Source organism: Mastigoproctus giganteus, chromosome 7 (assembly GCF_048544385.1).
Source record: "Mastigoproctus giganteus isolate SK-2022 chromosome 7, ASM4854438v1, whole genome shotgun sequence".
NCBI lineage: Eukaryota > Metazoa > Arthropoda > Arachnida > Uropygi > Thelyphonidae > Mastigoproctus > Mastigoproctus giganteus.
In genome coordinates this window covers 150,999,749-151,020,748 of record NC_143581.1, presented here as the reverse complement: position 1 = coordinate 151,020,748, position 21,000 = coordinate 150,999,749, and the positions used below count along the sequence as shown (strand labels likewise).

At 37.0% G+C, this 21,000-nt stretch overlaps 1 protein-coding gene across 1 annotated transcript in view; it reads right to left on the bottom strand.

The window, feature by feature from the left end:
* Positions 1 to 11,885: 11,885 nt before the first annotated feature.
* Positions 11,886 to 21,000, bottom strand: part of LOC150083259 (U3 small nucleolar ribonucleoprotein MPP10) — a 184,136-nt gene continuing 175,021 nt past the window's right edge. Inside the window, exons 10-11 of the mRNA XM_090378453.1 lie at positions 17,962 to 18,141; positions 11,886 to 12,029 (exon numbers count right to left, since the gene is read on the bottom strand). Coding sequence (XP_090234579.1) covers positions 11,886 to 12,029; positions 17,962 to 18,141 — 324 coding nt within the window. The remainder of the gene's footprint in view (positions 12,030 to 17,961; positions 18,142 to 21,000) is intronic.

The following is a 21,000-nucleotide window of genomic DNA, read 5'->3' as shown; positions in this document are numbered from 1 at the left end:
CCTAAGGGCCTCGGTATTTTGGCCCCTTTATCCGAAATCTACCTCGTTTCTATTGAAGAAAAAGTACTTCAACCTTTCCCTCTAGTTATCAAATTGTATGAGATACACACACATCCTTTTAATACGTAATAAAACAACTATTGACACTTTATTTGATACAACGCATGAGAGACTCAATTTACCCTTGAAATAAGAAACCGATAATAAAATGAATTTTCTAAATCTCACTATAAAATTGGTACAATTTTAGGTACCAAAATATATAGGAAGAACACATATACAGGGAAGTTCTTACATTACTACTTACACCATCCTCTATACATTAAAAAAGCAGTTCTTTATAATCAGCTATATAATGCTATTAAATATAGTCACACACAAGTAGATCTAACCACAGAATTACAATACCTCACTAAAAAATTATCGATAGGAAATATCCATTACAACTAATAAAAGAAACCATTACTAAAGTACATAATAGTATTAATAGCCCTGACAATATTAATAACCATCTGAATAAGATACATGGACCCCTTATCGCCCTTCCATACCATCTTCGGCTTTGACAGATTCCGAAGATGGTATGGAAGCTCCGACAGATTCCGGCATAGACGGCTTTGACAGATTTTTAAGAATACAGATATCAAGTTAATATTTACATCTTATAATAAATTTGGTTCTAAATTTAATTCATACAGGACAACATGAGTATACGACATAGGATTACAATAACATTATATATTTAATTAGATGTCAATCAGATTGTCAAGCATGTTAACATTGGTAGTAAAAAAAGGGTAAAGTGTAGCCATTATCAACCCACTGCAGCATGCAAGCCTCCTCAACAATTCATGCTGAGGGAAATGGATCATATCTACCACGCTGGTCCAGTGCGGGTTGGCAGATCGACCGTATTTAGCAGTCAGGGGCTTGAACCCTGGTCTACTCAAAGAGCGTGCTACTGCACTCCCGCTCCTGACCACTCGGCTATGGAGGCAGTACAACAGCTAAATTTGGCACTTCAAAAATTTCTAACACACGTGCCTACTACCACTTTAATAGCTTCAAATCTAATTTATCGGGTACAGAATTAATGCAACACGTTCAATCTTGTAATCATAATCCACACATCGATTCAGCTATTACAATAATTAAACTAAATTCTAGTTATAAATTTCTTCAAAATGAGACTCTCTTCATTGAACAGTTTAAGTGCCACACCACACCTCGTTCAACATATTAAACATGAAGGTTCCAATCAACTTCTCCCTTATTTGGAATTTAGCATGTATAAAGTTTCCACGTGCACTGAAATGCATTTCATAACTTAACCAGTATATAACATGCTTTGCGTGTTCTTCTATTCCCACTATAGCTAACTGAGGACGGTTTCGAAAGTTGCTCTTGTGCGACTATTAGCTTCTATCTTATTTTAATTTTTATTCCATGAATTTAATAAGACAACCATAGAATGGAATGTGTACTTTCCTTTCTTATGCAAATTTTAACACGTTTTAAAGCTCATAATTTAGTAAATTTTTAAATTTTTTAAAATTCATAATTACATTAAGTTACGAATAGCTACTGGAATTTAAGTTACGAATAGCTACTGGAATTTAAGTTACGAATAGCTTATGGAATTTAAAAGTTTTATAACTACTATGTACCTGTTAGATGTTTCATCAAACCAAGCGGATTATTATGAGGTCAGTGCTGAAAATTAAGCTACGCTATACTTATGATCTAGTTGTTACATCACAGCACATAAGGAATCCTCATTATATGATCAGGTTGGCAGGGTTGTTAATGACAGTACACTGCTGCAACAGGATCTAGAAAAGTTGAGCAGATGGGCTGAGAGGTGGCAAATAAAGTTTAACATTGACAAATATAAAGTATTACATACGGGAAGCAGTAATCCCAGAGTAACGTATCAACTGTGGTACCACACATAGTGGTACAGAATGAAAAGGACCTGGGGGTAATTGTGCAGGCAGATATGAAGTTTTCTGAACAGTGCAGATGGTCTGCAAGATTAGCTCATGGTATCTTGTCAATGATATACAGGAATATTTCTAGCAGGGATAAGGAGGTGATTAACCCCTTGTATAAGGCAATGGTCAGTCCATACCTTGAGTACTGTATACAGGTCTGGAGGCCTCATTTTAAGAAGGATGTAGAGGTGTTGAAACGAGTACAGAGAAGGGCAACAAGATTAGTGAATGGAACAAAGGGTTGCTCTTACGAAGAAAGGCTTAAGTTTTGCAAATTACAGTGTCTGGAGACTAGGAACCTGCGAGGTGATCTGATTGAGATGTATAAAGTCTTGAATGGTTTGAGCATGCCCAATGCTGATGGGATTCTTCCACTTGCTCAGAATAATCGCCTGAGAGGGCATAAATTCAAGTTGAAGAAAGACGGTTGTAGGATAGATGTGCGGAAGTTTGCCTTTAGCCAGCAGGTGGTTGAAAGCTGGAACAAACTTCCATCTGTCGTTGTAGAAGTTGATAGATGAAATAGATTCAAGGGAACTTGACAAACATTTGGAACAAGTGGATGGGTGAAATAAGGGTTTTTTTTTTTTTGTCTGTCTGGCTGATGCTATATAAGTCTGCTTTCTTGCATCATGTGCCTTTGGTAATGCTAAAGGTATAGCGTAACTTGATAGCAAAGTATAACTTAAAAATATATATAGCACAATAAGTATTACTGCATTAGCTTAGCATAGTATTGCAATTTAATCAATTAAATTTATTAACCTTATTAATTTTCATTGTTAATGAATGACATCATATTTAAACTAAAATCATGCCAGGGACTAGACAGCAAAGCAACGTGCACAAAGTAGCGGGAGTGCTGTGGCTCATGGGAGAACCGAAGAAGGCGATTCTCCAGTGCATCACAGCCTAAAAAATGTGGAATTTGTGATGCAGACTGTCTGGAACAGGACATGATCTAGTCTTTGTTTGTGCTAGGTACAGTGTCAAGAAATTAGGTGCCAACTCAGCATTCTGATGGGAGTTTTATGAGAGCTTAAAGGAAATGAAATGGTGGGCCCTTAAACTCCCAGCTGTCCAATTCAATGCCAGAGCTCACTCTTGTGCATCATGCAACACAGCGGCAACCTTCAGGGCAGATGTGTAGGCCCCACAGGAGCTAGTTATTGCCAGTGAATCTGTTGTCAGAAAGATGGGAAATATACTGCACTAAAAAGATAGGTGGAAGAGAACCAGGGTGTCTGCCAGAGGCAAAAGTTGATGACATTGTAGAGTAGTTATCACCTTTTAAGGGCACAAAGGGTGACATTGTTGTAGATGTTGGCACTAATGACATTAACAGTAGATATGAGGACTTACTTAACAAGTACACAGCAATGTGAAAAAAAAAAAAAAAAAAAAAAATAGTGAGTTAGGGTTAAATTTCAATGTCTGCAATTCTGTCCAGACACAATAGGAGGGAGTATATGATGAGAGCCTTGTCAATCAATTCGGCCCTGGAGAGACTGTGCAAGGCTCATGGGGTAGAATTTATCACAGCAAGGTCTGTGCTTGTTAACAGGACAGATTGTTTCTACAGGAATGGGATACACTTAAATAGAAAGGGTGGAAGAATATTTGCTGATGCTATCAAGGTAGTGTTAGGTGGTCAGGAAAACAACTAGCTTGTAGAGATTCACAGACTAATAGATTAACAGTAGTCACAAGCAGAGGTGAAAGTGATTCTTGCACTGCTTTTTATTGGAATGAGCAGCAGACTGGAAATTTCAAGGGCTGTTGGGAGCCATCATGGAACAAGTAAATAGATGGGTTGTGTTAGGGTAACTAAGAGTAGGAACAGATGCATGCATATTTGAAAGTATACCAATGCTAGGAGCACAGTAAATAAAATTGATGAACTTGAGGTGCTGGTGAAGACATCTAAGGCTCATGTTGGGATATCAGAGACATGGCGTCACACAGAGGTAAGGAATGCAGAATTGGAATTTGAGGAGTACAATATGTACAGAAAGGATAGAAGGGGAGGAGGGATGATGCTGTTAGTTAAGAAACAAAATCTAAGGAAGTGCATCCAATTGACATAGGTAGACAGAGCAGTTTTGAGTCAGTTTGGTGTGATAGAGAGGAGTGTGTTATAGGACTAATGACTCTGATGAGTACAGCAAACAACTGTACAGAGAAATAGAGTGGGCAGTAAATCAGACTGTCTTGTAATGGGGGATTTTACCTTTTCATATATAGACTGGAACTTGTGGGTTAGTCACTCACAAACTAGCAAGACTTTTGTGGATTTATGGGATGACTGTTTTCTTCAGCAGCATGTTAGAGAGGCAACCAGAGGGAGCAATACTCTTTATGTGATTATCAGCAGTGATTTTTTGTGCATTAAGAATCTGCAGATAGAGGAACCACTAGGTGGCAGTGATAACAGTGTGCTGACGTGGGAATTTAGTTTGTAATCAAGTCACAAACGACGTTAGGCAAGAAAAGGCACATTGCGAGAAATCTTTGGCAAATGATGCAAAGAAAAACAGTAAAGACTTCTTTACTTATGTAAACTCTAGATGGAAGGGGATGAATTAGATCGGTCACTTGACATTGATGGTTCGATTGCTGATGAACTGGCTGACAAACTGAATGAGTATTTTGCATCTACATTAACAGATGAGGAATTCTATAGGGGGGTGGAAAACACAAGCTTATTAAACTCTAACACGAAACTAAATGATCTTTTAATAACTGAGAGCAAAGTGGAGGAGAAATTATTGAAGTTAAATCTAAGAAAGCCACCTGTGGTGGATGGGATGTATTCAGTCATATTAAAGGAGGCAGCAAAGAAAGTAAGCAAACCCTTAGCCATAATTATGAGATTACTTTGGACTCAGGGGTGGTGCCCATGGACTGGAGATGTGGAAATTCATCCCCAATTCATAAAGAGTTCCATAATTAATTACAGACTTGTTAATTTAACTTCTGTTCCAGGGAAAATTACAGTCACTGGTTAAGGAAGATTTGCAGGATCACCTAGACAAGACTGCAATTATAGTTCAGACAAGCATGTGTTTGTTAACGGGAAGTCTTGTCTGACAAATTTGATTGGATACTATGATGCGGTCAGAAAGGAACTGGATGCAAAAATTAATTTTGATATACACTTGGATTTTAGGAAAGCTTTTGATACTGTTGCACATGGAAGATTACTGTACAAATTGGAGCATTATGGCATTAAGTGAATTTGCTACAATGGATAAAAGGATGACTGAGTGGGAGAAGACAGAGTGGTAATGAATGGGCACTGCTCTTGGTGGACTAATGTTATTAGTGGAGCCTCCAGGGTTCGGTGTTGGGCCCATTGTTATTTTCTGTAGTTGTCAATGATATTGATGAAGGTATATCAGGGTTAATGTCCAAGTTTGCAGATGATATGAAGGTTGGCAGGGTTGTTAATGACAGTAATGTTAGTACCCTACTACAACAGGATCTGGAAAAGTTGAGCGGATGGGCTGAGAGGTGGCAATTGAAGTTTAACCTTGACAAATGTAAAGTACTGCGTATGGGTAGCAGTAACCCCAGAATAACGTTATCAACTGGGTGGTATTACACTCAGGGTAGTAAAGAATGAAAAGGACCTGGGAATAATCATGCAGTCAGATATGAAGTTTTCTGTGCAGTGGAGACAGGATGCAAGAGTAGCTCATGGTGTGTTGTCAATGATATACAGGAACTGTCCCCTTGTATAAGGCAATGGTCAAGCCACACCTTGACTACTGCATGCAGGTTTGGAAGCCTCATTTTAGGAAGGATGTAGAGCTGCTGCAACAAGTACATGGAAGGGCAACGAGATTGGTGAGTGGAAGAAAAGGATGCTGTTACCAAGAAAGGCTTAAGTTCTGCAAATTGCAGCTTCTGGAGACCAGGCACCTATGAGATGATTAATCAAGGGTTTGAATGGTTTGAGTAAGCTCAATACTGATGGGATTCTTTGTCTTGCTCAGATTACTCACCTGAGTGGACCTAAATTCAAATTGAGGAAAGACAATTGTAGAATAGATGTGCAGAAATTTGCCTTTAGCCATTGGTTGATAGTTGGAACAAACTTCCATCTGTTGTAGTGGAGGTCAACACTTTAAACCAGTGGTTTTCAACCGGGGTGCCGCAACAACATTCCAGGGGTGCCAAGTAATTTGGGTTTAAGTTACTTAAACTTATTATTATTTTTTAATTTATATATTTGTTTCATTATAAAAAGGTGTACAGTATCTTTTTAATTTTGTGGTGATTTATAAGTGATGTTTACACTAGTACCTCTATATAAAGAATAAAATTATATACTGTATATATATAATTTGTATTATGAAATGTACTTTTCATAATTATATTATTATAATAAATATCATATAACACACACACACACACACACATATATATATATATATATATATATATATATATATATATATATAGAGAGAGAGAGAGAGAGAGAGAGAGAGAGAGAGAATTGGATCTAACAGGCAGAAAATTGAGTAGGGGTGCTGCAGAATAAAATAAATTACTTAGGGGTGCCGTTATTAAAAAAAGGTTGAAAACCACTGCTTTAAACAAATTGAAGGCAAAACTAGACAAACATTTGGAGTGAATGGATGGGTGAAATGGGAAGAATTTTTTTTTTTGGTTGATAGCTTGCTTTCTTCCATCATATGCCTCTACTAATGCTAATGCAGCATTTTCTTGAATATCAAGCATAGACTTTCCAGGTATACAAACAACCAGGTATGTTGGGTTACTCTACTTTATGTTTGGATTTCCTACAAACACCAGAAATATTGGTCATGCAAAAGTAACAGTTGTTTGTGGTCTCGAGGTTCGCACCATATCACTGGAACAGCAAGATGAATCGATTTAGGACTACCTCAAAGCCAACCTGTTAATGTCCTTGAACATGAGTTACATCTTTCGAGCTCATACCTTATCTTGCTCTCCAATCTTACATCCAAAATAGAGTTAATAGGCTTTTTTCACAAGTTGTGACAGTGGCTTTTGCTGAGATTTTAATTCCACTTCTCTGCAAATGTAGCAAAAGCTATGAGGCTTATTTTGGCAAAAAAGTGACATATTTCATGTACAGTTGAGGTATGTGCAGATAAAAACAATAAATTGTAGATTTTTATTTGTAATTTAAACACAGTTCACAATTTACACGACACTTGTTCCCTTTGTTCATCACTTGCTCTCTGAATCACACATTTTTTGAAATACAAAAATGCTTGCTTGGCGCAGAATCCACTTATAAATATATACTAGTAGAGAAGTTTCTAGAAGGGTCACAATGTTTCTAGAGAACTATGTCAAAAGTTTTAGAAACTTTCAGAAACATCCTGACCTTTCTTCCACAAGTAACAATATTTTAGAATGTACCAGAACATTCTTGAATGTATTAGAAAGCACCCGTTTGCTGCAGAAATCTTCCGAATGTTTTAGAAAAATAAATAGATTAAATAGATGGAATAGATGATTAAACCAACAGGTCCTGGTTTTTGGTCATTAACCTACAATATTTGAAAACTGAGGGTGATGGGAACTTTTTAACCACATATGAGTTTTTGAACTCATTTTCCTATGAGAATATGTCAAAATTATTTCAGGGAGGAAACTGATGCCGACTAGTCGCAACTCAGTTTGCTTGTTTATGTAACACGCATGCTGTGTGCAGAAGTGGACAGTGTGAATAATCAAAATGAACTTGACAAATTATTAGAGAAAGACTAATTTTACAATGGAAAGTGCTTTCTTGGGCTAATGCTGCTTGTATAAGCTTGCTTTCTTGCATCATTTGTCACTACTAACCTAATCTCTTTACTGTGCACTTTTAAACCTGTTCTTCTCTGCACAAATCTACATTATATCATTCACTGCATTGGACAGTATCCTGCTAAATTTATTTATTTTATTTAAATCTGGTGCCATTAATAATGAATAAAACATGCATTTATTCAGAAAGATTAACAGCCAGTTAGAGCATGCTTGTCCCTAATGAATATTTAAAAGTGGAAGACCAACTGATAGACAGCTGGTGGCGTGCTGCACCAGATTTTCTTCAAAGCTTGTTTGGTTGGTTGCTGTAAGGTTTTAGGTACTTCAGCCCTATTGCACCATATATAATATATCTGAAAATTGAGTGTTCTGTGGTTGATTTGCTGTTTTGCTAGACAAAAAAACTTGAGTTTCGAGAAGGAAAACTGTGGTAGCCTCACCTGAGACCACCCAACACAGCCACATTGCGAAAAAGCCTTAAAAATTCTCAGCATCACTGACAGAGTTCGAACCACCCGACGTTGGGAGGGTGGTGATTATACCAATTCTGCTAACCATGAGGGCAATCCTTTAAAGCCTTTTGTGGGGTCCACTAAAGAAGAGAGCTGTCTTAGCCATGTCCCAGTTCCGGATTTAAATTTATCTCAGTTGTTGTTGTTGTTGTAGAGTTTTAGGAGCATCAGCTATTAAGGCCATATTGCTTTGTGTTTGGCCTCTTTGTCTATAAATTTCATGTTCTAAGGTCGATTTTCTGATTGCTGGACAAAAAAAACCAAAGTTTCCAGAAGGGGAAAAACCATGCTACTCTTGCCTGGGACAGCCTAACTCAGCTGCATTGTGAAAAAGGCCCATAAAAATTCCTCCTGTCACCAACAGGGCTTGAACTCAGGTCTTTTCCACCTAAGCGTGGGGAGGACAGTGATCCTACCAACTGTGCTACCCACAAGTGGAATTTTTCTGTGATATGCAACTGGATTGAGATAGGAACTCTGTGCTGACCACTGCAATACTTTTTTCAATTTAATTTTTTTTTTTGGACATGTTCACAAACTTTGCTTTGTGACAGTGTTCATTGGAAAGGCAGAACCACTTCTATAAAACTGTCACATGCAGGGCAGAGATTTGTTCAGGACCTCAATACAGAAGCAGCATTCATGTACTGCAATGATATCACAAGAAACAAGAAATGTGCCCAGATCATTATATCTTCTCTTAACTCCAAGTAAGCAAGTGTTCAGGAAATAAATACTCCTTCCAGCTTCTTATGGAAGCTGGCAGGAGAACATCTATTTTCTAGTGTGAAAGGGTAGCAGTACAGTGTTAAAAATATCTGTACTCAATGCATAACACATCAAATTGTAACTCACTCAATTTCATGCTATTTCAAGTCTTTTAATTACATGTCCTGAAATCAACAAAATGAGTGAATGAGAAAAGATGAACAAAATCAATCACTGTGAAGTCTTCCAATGTTTGGGAATAAAGAGACTAATACCAAAGGCAATTCATGAGGATATGGTGCCGACGGGGCTAGCCGGGTAGGTAAAGTGCCTGCTTGGCAAGCCAAAGGTTGCGGGCTAGATTCCCGCCTCGGGCTGGATATCACGATGGTGCCGAACCAACCGGTTGGTTGGATATCCTGGCCACGATACACAAAGGAAGCAAGAAAAAAACTGGTTCCTTTGTGTATTGATCACATCATATGAAATAAATAAATAAATAAATGAGGATACGGTTAAATTCGGGGAGCCCCCTTCCTATTCCATGATTAAGCAACGGACAGCAGAATTTAAATGAAATACAAATCACATATCATCTCAGATGACATAATATTGCAGTATTGATCTTGACATGTTAAGCTCATGACACGTACTGTATTCATTTTCCTGGGTTTCTGAAAATTTCCTCAAACCAACTCTACTGTACTCTCACTGACTTTTTTTGTATCTAACACCTCTGCCACTATGATCGCATAAACAAGTGTTTTATAAATCTTCCGTACCATTGCAGAACTGTGGACCTACACCGATGAGCCAAAACATTATCACCAGCGAGTCGTTATGCAAATCAAAGCAACTGCAGAGGTTGGGACACGGTATAAAAACACCTGATACTGAGCTCCGTTAATCAGTGCTACTCTTGTTCTTCGGATGGGAAAGGCAGTGGACTTAAGCGAGTTTGACAAAGGCTAAATTATAATGGCCAGATGACTGGGTCAGGGCATATCCGAAACGGCACAGCTGGTGGAGTGCTCATGGTTAGCCATGGTCCGAGGAGGAGAAACCCACAAACCGCCAGTGAGGTGTTGGACAACCACGGCTCATTAATGCTCGAGGTGAGCAAAGGCTCACCAGATGGTATGTGGCAACTGTGGCGCAACTCGCCAGTAATTGGAATGCTGGTGACGGGAGTAATATGTCACAACACACAGTACATCGAACCCTGCTGAAAATGGGGCTGTGTAGCCCCATTTTCAGCCACATGTAGCACTCCGAGTGCTCATGCTAACCACAGTTCACTGGCGACAGCACCTACAATGGGCATGTGAGCATCGAAACTGGACCTTGAGTGATTGGAAAGTTGTCTGGTCTGATGAACCATGTTTCCTGTTGCACCATGTGGATGGCTGGGTACATGTGTGTCGTTTGCCTGGGGAAGTGATGGCGCCTGGATGCACCGTGAGATGAAAACGAGCTGGTGGCAGTGGTGTCATGCTCTGGGCGATGTTCTGTTGGGATACCCTGGGCCCAGTCATCCATGTGCCCGGCATGCTGGCATCTACCACCTACCTAAACATCATTGCTGACCAGGTACACCCTTTCATGGTCAGCAATGGTCTTCTCCTCTGGCCGTGCTGTTTTTCAGCAGGATAATGTGACATGCCACACCACCTGGATTGTTCGAGACTGGTTCTCGGAACACGAGGAAGACTTCTAGGCATTGCCCTGGCCTCCAAATTCCCCTGAGCATCTATGGTTTGTGTTGGAACAGCAACTCCAATCTGCGGGGTCTCAACCACAGACCTTACAGGAATTAAAGGATCTGCTGGTTACGTGTTGGTACCAGATACCACAAGATACATTTAGAAATCCTGTAGCATCCATGCCTCGCTGGGTACGAGCTGTTTTGGCTGCACTTGGAGGACGAACATCATATTAGGTAGGTGGTCATAATGTTTTGGCTTGTCGGTATAAATAGTTTGCTTTTAAACTCTATTTGAAATTTATGCAAAACAGCAGTGGCAGGTTGGAACCAAAGTATGCACAGCACCTTATTGTGGTTGGTAAATTCTGCCACGATTACTTTTGCAATTATGTTACTGTCTATTGCAGAGTGCAATTTTCTGTTTTGTGAATAAAATCTTGAAGATACTCTCTATCACCTGGAAGTGGCTTCAAATTGGTATCATGTATTCTTCTTGCTAAAGTACATGTTTCAAGTTAAGTCATTATTAAGGAAAAAGATTACTCTTTTTTTTTTTATACCTAAAGATAGAATCTATTTGTCATTAGCTGCCTATGCATTTAAATAGTATTGAACTAAAGAAATACATTAACTGAAGTAAATGAGCAAAACACTTATTAATCTATATATAATGCAATGTCTTGCATGTTTATTGTATAGTAAATTCTACTTTCACAAAATTCTGTCTAACTTTTAAGTTATGTGCATGAATTAAAAGCATGTTACTACTACAATTCTCATTTCATGAAGAACAGATGTCTTCTATTGTAATACTAAAGCTTTTGAAATATACTCTAACTGTTCATTAAAAACTATGGTTTTCTTTATTTGGAAGAGTAAATGAAATCAAATAAACATTACCTAGAAAATGTCAAAGAAAACTAATATTCTTGACCTGTGTCACTCACTACTGGAACCCCAAATTGGCCAAAACAAGAAGGGGTAATTAACAAATAAATATCTTTTCTTTATAATGATAAAGTTAAAAGGGACACAGGGAAATATCCTTTCAGATTCATTAAAAGTTGCACGATTTAAACACGCCCACACAATCATATGTATTATAAAAAAATATGACCTGTAACAGGCTGATACAAATTTATTTACATCAATTTACAACATTAATTTGCTAGAATTAAACAGTTTTTTAACCTTTGCTTTCTTTTTCACATTTGCTGAAATTTGGTTTGTTACTTGATCTTGTAACTGTTTAAAGAAGCTAGTTGAAGATCTGAGCTCTTGTTTAGTAGTTCCCTTCTGAAAATACAAATGCCAAATGAATTTATTTTTTACAATGTACTTCAATATTTCTGAATGAAACAGTTTGCATTCTGAACATATTTTTATATCAATAATAATTTCAAAGAACACAACTTTATATATTAATAGGAAAAACAATTTTTTTCCCTATTCTAAAACTTCATATTCAACTACACACATTGCCATTTTATTATCTGTCATTTTAAGTAAAACTAAGTTATGTGTCTGCACGTTTTACATGCTTGGTTGAAAGTAGAGTAAAAAAGAAAAATAGGAATTCTGTATATAAGAAACACAGTACAGTAAGCACTAGTCTTTTATGCAATTTGACCACATTGAATGGTCTTGTTTTGATTTTTCCAACTTGTTAACATAGGAAATCCAACAGAGGTTAAGTATTTAACTTTTTTTTTTTTTTTTTCATACTTTTTTTTTTGATAAATTTAACGATAAAAAAATTCTGACATGATTACAGCCAAATTTAACTAATTATGAGATGAACTGGAAAGAAATGGAGTTGCAACACAATGGTTTTATTTCAAACTAAAAAGACAACTTGGTCAAAATATGCTTTTAAATCAACTAAAGTAATAAAAGAAAGCTGTGTTCATAATTACAAACATTTTACTGGAGATAAAAACACAGAAAACAAATACTGCATGAAAGATTAAATAAACTAAATAACTGGAAATTACTGTTTACAAACTGCATTATAACACTTCATAAACACAGTTAAAGGAAATTTCTGCTGCCAACATTTCCTGTCAATCTGTCTCAGCAGTTAGCAGATTAGTTGCCTCTTTATTGCACCAAACTCCATTATTGAAAAACACGACTATTTGATATTCTACTTCTCTTTCACCCTTAACCTTCAAAGTATAACTTTCCTCTCACTTACTGCAAAATAATTTAGCTCTCCATTAGAATTTGATAAACTTCTAGCATCCCATTGACCTAAAGAAATCCTCATGTGTGAATGAAGATGCAAAATTAGCAGGATCACCAACAGTTGAACCATCGATACCAAGTGGACCAATTTGATTCACTCCCTTCCTTCTAGTGTTTACATAAATAAAGAAATATTTGCAGTTTTTCTTTATTTATGCAAACACTAGAAGGAAGGAGATGAATCAAATTAGTCCACTTAGTACTGATGGCTTGACTGTTGATAATTCTGCTGGGTTTGCTGACAAACTGAATGAGTATTTTGCATCTACACTCACACATGAAGAATTCTTTAGGGAAGGGGATGTCAGAAGTTAAACATAAGAAAGGCAATTAGGATGGATGGGATCTATCCAATTATATTAAGCGAGGAAGTGAAGGAAGTAAGCAAGCAAACATTTAGACATAATTATGAGAGCAATCTTGGATTCAGGGAAGGTCCCCGCAGACTGGAGATTTGTGAATGTATCTCCAATTCACAAAGAGGATCAAAGGGTGACACAAGTAATTACAGACCTGCTAGTTTAACTTCTGTTCCAGGAAAATAATGGAGTCACTGGTAAAAGAAGTAATGCAGAATCATCTAGACAAGTCTGTAATTATACTTCAGACACAGCATGGATTTATTAAGGGGAAATCTTGTCTGACCAATCTGACTGAATACTACAACACAGTCACAGAGGAACTGGATGCAAAAAATTATTTTGATATCATATACTTGGATTTCAGGAAAGCTTTTGATACTGTTGCACATAAAAGACTGCTGTACAAATGGAGCATTATGGAATTAAGGGAAAGCTGCTGCTAAGGATAAAGGGATGGTAGAGTGGGAGAAGATAAAGAGTGGTAATCAATGCACACTGCTCTGCATGGACTAATGTTATTAGTGGAGTCGCCAAGTATTTGGTGTTGGGCCCATTGTTGTTTTCTATATATATCAATGATATTGATGAAAGCATATACAGCTTAAAGTCAAAGTTTGCAGATGATACAAAGCTTGGCAGAGTAGTGAATGACAGTATGCTACTGCAACAGGATCTAGAAAATTTGGGCAGATGGACTGAGAAATGGCAACTGAAGCTTAACATTGACAAATGCAAAGTACTGCATATGGGTTTCAGTAACTCCAGAGTTACGTACCAACTGTGTGGTAGTACTCAGGGTAAGAAGAAGAACTCTTTATTGCATACAAAAAACACATGCTGTACACAATACCCTTCACGGCTACAAGCCAGGGGTTAATGGAAAATGAAAAAGACCTGGGGTAATTGTGTGGTCAGATATGATGTTCTCCAAACAATGCAGAGAGGCTGCCAGGATAACTCATGGGGTTTTGTTGATGATATACAGGAATTATGTCTAGCAGAAATAAGGAGGTGTTTATCCAATTGTATAAGGCAATGGTAAGGCCACATTTTGAGCACTGCATACAGATCTGGAGGCCTCATTTTAGGAAGGATGTAGAGTTGTTGGAATGAGTGCAGAGAAAGGCAATGAGATTGGTGAGTGGGTTAGAAAGGGGTGTTCTTACGAAGAAAGGCTTCAATTCTGCAAATTGCAGCATCTGGAGACTAGGCACCCATGAGGTGATCTGATTGAGGTGTTTAAGGCTTTGAATGGCTTGAGCAAGCAAAATGCTCATGGGATTCTTCCTCCTGTTCAGACTACACACATGATGGGGCATAATTCAAATTGAGGAAGGACAGTTGCAGAATAGATGTGCTGATGTTTTACTTTAGTAGTGTATGGTTGATTGATGGAATAAACTTCCATCTGTTGTTGTGGAAGTTGATAAATAAATTCAAGGAAGAACTAGATAAACTGAGGGAATGAATAGGTGAAATGAGAAGTGTCATGCTTTTTTTTTTTGCTGATGCTGTATAAGCTTGCTTTCTTGCATCATTTGCCACTACTAATGCTAATGCAAAGTTATTCTTCCTTTAGATATTGCTGGATTAAAAATTATATGCTTTAATAGTAGCCAAGCTGCCAGGTAATCGAAAAGAATTTATGTTGAAAATGAAAGTGATAAAATTTTTAGAAACCAGAATGAAAGAAATCAGCAGAGCTTTTGCAATAAGAAAAAAAAAAAAAAAAAAAAAAAAACCGTCAAAATCAAGAAAATGCGACATTGAACAATACTATGAAAACTGTAATATTTAATGTGAATCAAAAATGAAAACAGCAAGTTTGTGGTAGCAGGAGAAAACCAGCAAGGATGAGATGGCATTGGCAAAGCAACTCTACTTTTTTGAATTTGGAATGTCATGCAACTGGAATGCTGTAAAATTTTAAGAGACAGCCATTAAAGAAAATTCTAAATTTCTGATTTAGAAATGGATTTTCAAGAAAATCCCTTTCTAAATCAGAAACAAAATATTAAATATAAAACTGGGAGGCTTTCCATACTTACAAAGTGTGGCAATAAATTCCCAGATTGGTGAAATTAAAAGAACAGTGAACGAGTTCAAAATGGTCCTACTTTTATTCAAGGTAATTACCACCTGACGGAATTCACTTGTTACTCTATTCTAAGAGTTTCTGAAAAGCATCAGCAAAGGCATCTAAGGATATCATGTTCAGCCTGGTAGTTACATTTTTCTTTATGCTCTTAACATCCTAAAATCTCTTTCCTTTGAGGGCAGTTTCCACATTGGTAATGAGGAAGTAGTTCCTTGGGGCTACATCAGGAGAGTAGGCCAGATGATTGATCTGTACAACGCCATGTTTCATTGGAAATGTCTTCATAACAAGTGCAGAATGGGTGGGGATATTGTCATGCAACAAGAACCAGCTACATTTCTATTGAAATTACAATAAATGGGAAATGTCACTTCAATAGTCTTTGAAGCACTTGTATATAGAAAGCAGCACTGATTCTCCCCCTTCATGCATGAATTGCACCATTTGTCGAAAAACACAATCAGCATCACCTTGACTGGAACAAAACGTTTTGGGCCTTGGTGATGATTCTGGAGTTCACAGCATGTTCTAATGCTTCATCTCTGGGTCATACTGAAACATCTAACAGTCATCTCCAGTGACAACACAGTTGAGGAAATTAGGATTGTCTTTACAAGTTTGGATGAAGCCATTATGGCATTCTGTTGATTTTGTTCATCTGTGAGATTGTGCAGCACAAATTTTGCACACTTTCATTTTACTTAAATCTTCATACAGAAGGAATTGTCGCTTAATTTATATCCAACTCATCAGCCATCATTCTGAGGATCACATGGCAATCTCTCACCACAATTTCCTAAACTTCTGCAACTCTGTCCTCATTTCAAATCTTACTGTTGCTCACTTCTTAGATCATTGCAAACATCCTCTCATCCACCTTTGCATCACTTATACCATTTAAACACACTAGTACGACTTAACATTTCATAACCATAAACAACTACCATTTCATAAGTTTCTAATGCAAATTTTACCAATTTAAAGCAAAATTTGATACTTGGTCATTGCTCCAATGCAAAATTGTGATATGGAATGTTAATGCTACTAACAAAACTGGTTGTTACCTGTAACCTGTCAGCCTAATAGACAATCTCTGTACCAACATCTGTTGGAGAAAGTTTTCACTACAACAAACACTTCTGTTTATTTTCAAATTCATTGAACATGACTGCAACGGTCTGGGGACTTTATTGCCACACCTCATATATATACGGTTAAGTAAGTATGGAAATTTAGGAAAAGTACAGTTTAGTAAAGCTATACTAATGATATAGAAAATGTAGAAGTACACAGAAGATAATTTAAAGTAATGGTTGAGTAAGTATATAAGTTAGAAGGTTCTTTTTTTTGTAAAAAGTATACCTCAGTATTAATATCTTAGCAATATCATAGGGAATTTACAGAGTATATAAAAAAAATTAATACCCAATTTTGATGATGTCAAGGATCAACCACTAAAACTAAATGGAAATACATCAAATTAGGCCCTCTGTTTCTGTAGTAAAATGTATCAAACAACAATAATAATAATAAAAAATATTATCATTATTGAAAGTATATAATTCACCACAGTCAAGTGATTTTGCCACTCATCTGGAATGGCCTAAGTTTGAATTCCACTGAAGACCAGAGGAATCTTCAATAGAGGTTGTTGTGAAAATAGATTAACTGCAAGAATTTTCACATTTTATTGTCTGCTGTTGTTAAGTATTTGCAGAGAAGAAACCAAGGCCACGAGGCATCAGTCACCATGTCTGTAAATGTAAATTGTATATGCATTCTGTAGTAGGTTTGCTATTTTATGAGACGAAAAACTTAGGTTTTTCTTTTGAAAAAAAAAAAAAAAAAAAAAAAAAAAAAGCAGCTTTCACCAGAGACTGACTAACTTAGCCATAATGTGAAAAAATTTCACATTTACCTTGTATTGGTGGGATTCAAACCTAGGCCTTTTCCATGTGGTGTGGAAGCCGACTGGGCTAGCCAGGTGGGTAAAGTGCCTGCCTGGCAACCCAAAGGTTGCGGGCTTGGATCAGAGTAAAAATGCAAAAACCTTGGGAGGTGCATTATGGCCACAAAAGCCGATGCGCCAACAAAAAAAAAAAAAAAAAAAAAAAAATGTGGTGTGGAAGAACAGTGATCCTGCAGTCCTAGCCAGAAGAGCTTGTTCCACTTAAATAGTGGACTGTTATGTATCAACTATTTCAGAGAATCTTGCATGAGAAATCAGAGTTTAGTGTGTAACAAGTTTTGCTATTTGGTGAAAACTATCTTGGATGAAGGTGCTTGCTGCAGTTTTGTGTTTCTGTAATACCTTGTTATTTGTTCAGCATTTTTCCAATGTTGTTAATGTTTCTATTAATATGTAATAAAAAAGTAGATAATTCTTGCATAAGTATGTATAAAATATGGTTACTTTACAAAATGGGTAGCATACAGGTTCAATGCACTTATTAAGATGAAAAATGTTAAAAATGAGGATATTTAATAATAATAAAAAAAAAGAAATGAATAAATTACAGACCTTTGATTCTTTTTGTTCCTTTGCCTTTTTATATTTTTCACCAGGTAGAGATATTTTTTGTTTTTTAAATTCTTGCCGTTTGAAATACAATTTCTGCCTGAGCTTTTTCTTTCTTCTTTCTCGTTTTCTGTCTGTGGATGTTCGTTCTGACGAACCCTTGATATCACCTTTCATTTTACCCTTCGAGAAAAAAAATAATAATAAATAAATAAAATAAATAAAAAATACACACAGTAGTATAAAAATATATACCAGAGATTTGACAGGCTACCTATGTTTAAATACAAAGTTAGCATGCACAAATCCTACAATTGATGTGATGGATTAAATTATGATTACCTTTTGATAAGATACACTGGTGTTCAAAGAAAGTGCATCAACTCTTAAAATTGTAATTGTCATCTGATAACATAAGTATATGGCAATATTTCTTACAGACTGCATCACATAAGATTGACACACATAGGTGATGACATAATATTGCATCAGCTGTTACTTTCAGCTATATAAGTATGCTCTGCATGAGTTGCAGTAATTCCTTGCTTGTGTCAGGATGACGAGTTACATGCAGTTGACGCCATGAAGAAAGAGTGCTATTGTTGCTTTACGTGAGGAAGGATGTTCTTCTCATCATACTGCTTATAGTGTCTTGTAATCAGTCGACAGTGAGTAGATTTCTTTCCAAACTCAAGAATACTGGTTCTGTTGATAGGAAAAAAGGAACCGGATGCAAGAGAGTCTCTGCCAAAACAGGACCACATTTTGAAGTGCTTATGCCTTAAACCATAAAGCTTCTTTGTCTGAGCTGAAAAAAGAATGGAAAGATACAGGAGTGGTAGCAAGTGCAGCAACAGTCAGAAGAAGCCTCTTCAAAAATGGACTTGTAGCCCATCGTTCTAAGAAGCCCCTCCTCACACAAAATATGAAAAAGGCCCGATTAATTTGGTGTAAGGAGCATGTCAAATGGACCCCTGGGCATTGAAAGTCAGTTATTTTCTCGGATAAGAAGAAATTCAACTTGCATGGCTCTGATGGGAGACAAACGATTTGCCATAGACGTGGTGAAGAATACCATCCAGACTGTATGGTGTCTACAGTGAAATTCCCTACCAGCCAAATGATATGAGGGTTCATTTTGTATCATGGAGTAGGTCACCTGCAGTTTGTAAAAGGTTCTATAAATGCCAATGGATACCTGGCTATACTGGAAGGCAAATTTCTACCAACCATTAGAGATCATTTCAACCTGCCAAGTAACTGCATCTTTCAGGACGACTCTGCTCCTTGTTATCGGGTGAAAAGTGTAAGTAGGCACTTCTGTAGTTACTTTAGTTTCATTTCTGCATTAGAGGTTTGACAGTAATGTGTTTATATTTGTTACAGGTGAAAAAATGGTTGGAAGAAACCACGAATTGATAATCAGTTGATTATCTTCAGAAATTGATCTTGTTAATGCCTTGACGGTGTGCTGCTGTCATCAGGGCCAGAGGCGGCGGTTCAACTAAATATTAGTTTGCACCTGATGAACTTTTCATTTTGTTTTCTATTTAAAATGATAAACTGAAGCAAACTGAGGGCTTCTGATAACATTTCAGCAATAATTGTCGTGCTTACCAAAATTTTTGTATAAAGGTTGCAAATACTCATTTTGGAATATTTTGAGAGCACCTGTCAAATATTACTTAGTTTTGTCTTAACTATTAATAAATATCTTTTGTTTATATTTCTATTTGTGATGCTAGTCATTACAGTAACATACCATCACAAAAAAGGGTTAGAAATGTGAAATTCCTAGGTGATGCACTTTCTTTGAACACCAGTGTGTGTGTATATATATATATATATAGGAGACTGCATCCAAAAGACAGAAACAGATGTAATCATTAACCATAAAGTAATATGAAACAACATTATTGCTATAATTAAGATAAACAAGAACACAATAAGTGTTTACTTCCTTCTGCAACCACCTCCCCCACATATTTCTCACACGTAGCAAACTAATGGTATATTTTTGTCGACATAAGACCTTTATGCCAAACACGATCGAAAGCCTTTGAGATGTCAAGAGCAACTGCTTATGTTTCGCCAAACTTTTCCACTGAATTAGTCCATAAATGGGTAACATAAGCCAGAATATCAACAGTGGATCGACACTGACGGAATCCATACTGGCGATCGTTGATCAGACGGAAGGTTTCTAGGTAGTTTAAGAGTTGGCAGTTAATTAATTTCTCCATTACTTTAAAAAGAGTAGAAGTAAATGCAATGGGACGATAATTGGATGGAAGGGATTTGTCATCCTTTTTAGGAACTGGCTGGATATGAGCAGATTTCCAAGCAGAAGGAAAAACACCTTTGGAATAAGAAAGTGAAAAAAGGCGGCAAAGAATAGGAGTAAGTTCAGGAGCACAGGTTTTGAGAACAAGTGGAGAAATACCAGCGGGAACTGGAGCTTTCTTAGCACTGAGATTTGTCAAAATCCTTCTGACATCCTTTTGATGGAAGACCACAGGAGGCATTGAATGGAGCGTGTTGGGAATGGTGGGAGGTGTTTTACCAAGATCATTAATACATGAGTTGGAAGAAAAATGGGATATAGCAAATCAGCTTTATCCTTGGCTGAAGTGACAACAGAACCATTTGGTTTGGACAGAGGTGGGAGCAGAGATGGGCAAAAGTTGCAGCCAATAGTTTTGGCAAGAGACCAGAATGCTCGGCTTCCATTAGGGCAAGAAGCAAGTTTTCTACTCTTAGCCTGTTCAAACTCTAGTTTGGACTGATTAATAACTGCTTTACAATTGTCGCGAGTTTTGGTGTAGGAAGAAAATGAAACTGAAGAATTAGAAACAAGCCAATTACGATATGCAACATTCTTCTCTTAAACAGCCTTAGCACATTTATTGGAAAATCAAGGTTTCGACAAAGGATTCTATTCCTGCAAGAATAATTTCACTGACACGATCTGAGCAAACGCTGACATCACAAGTTTTGAAACAGTAATCTGACCAAGGAAAAGAAATCTCGCAGGTCATCCCA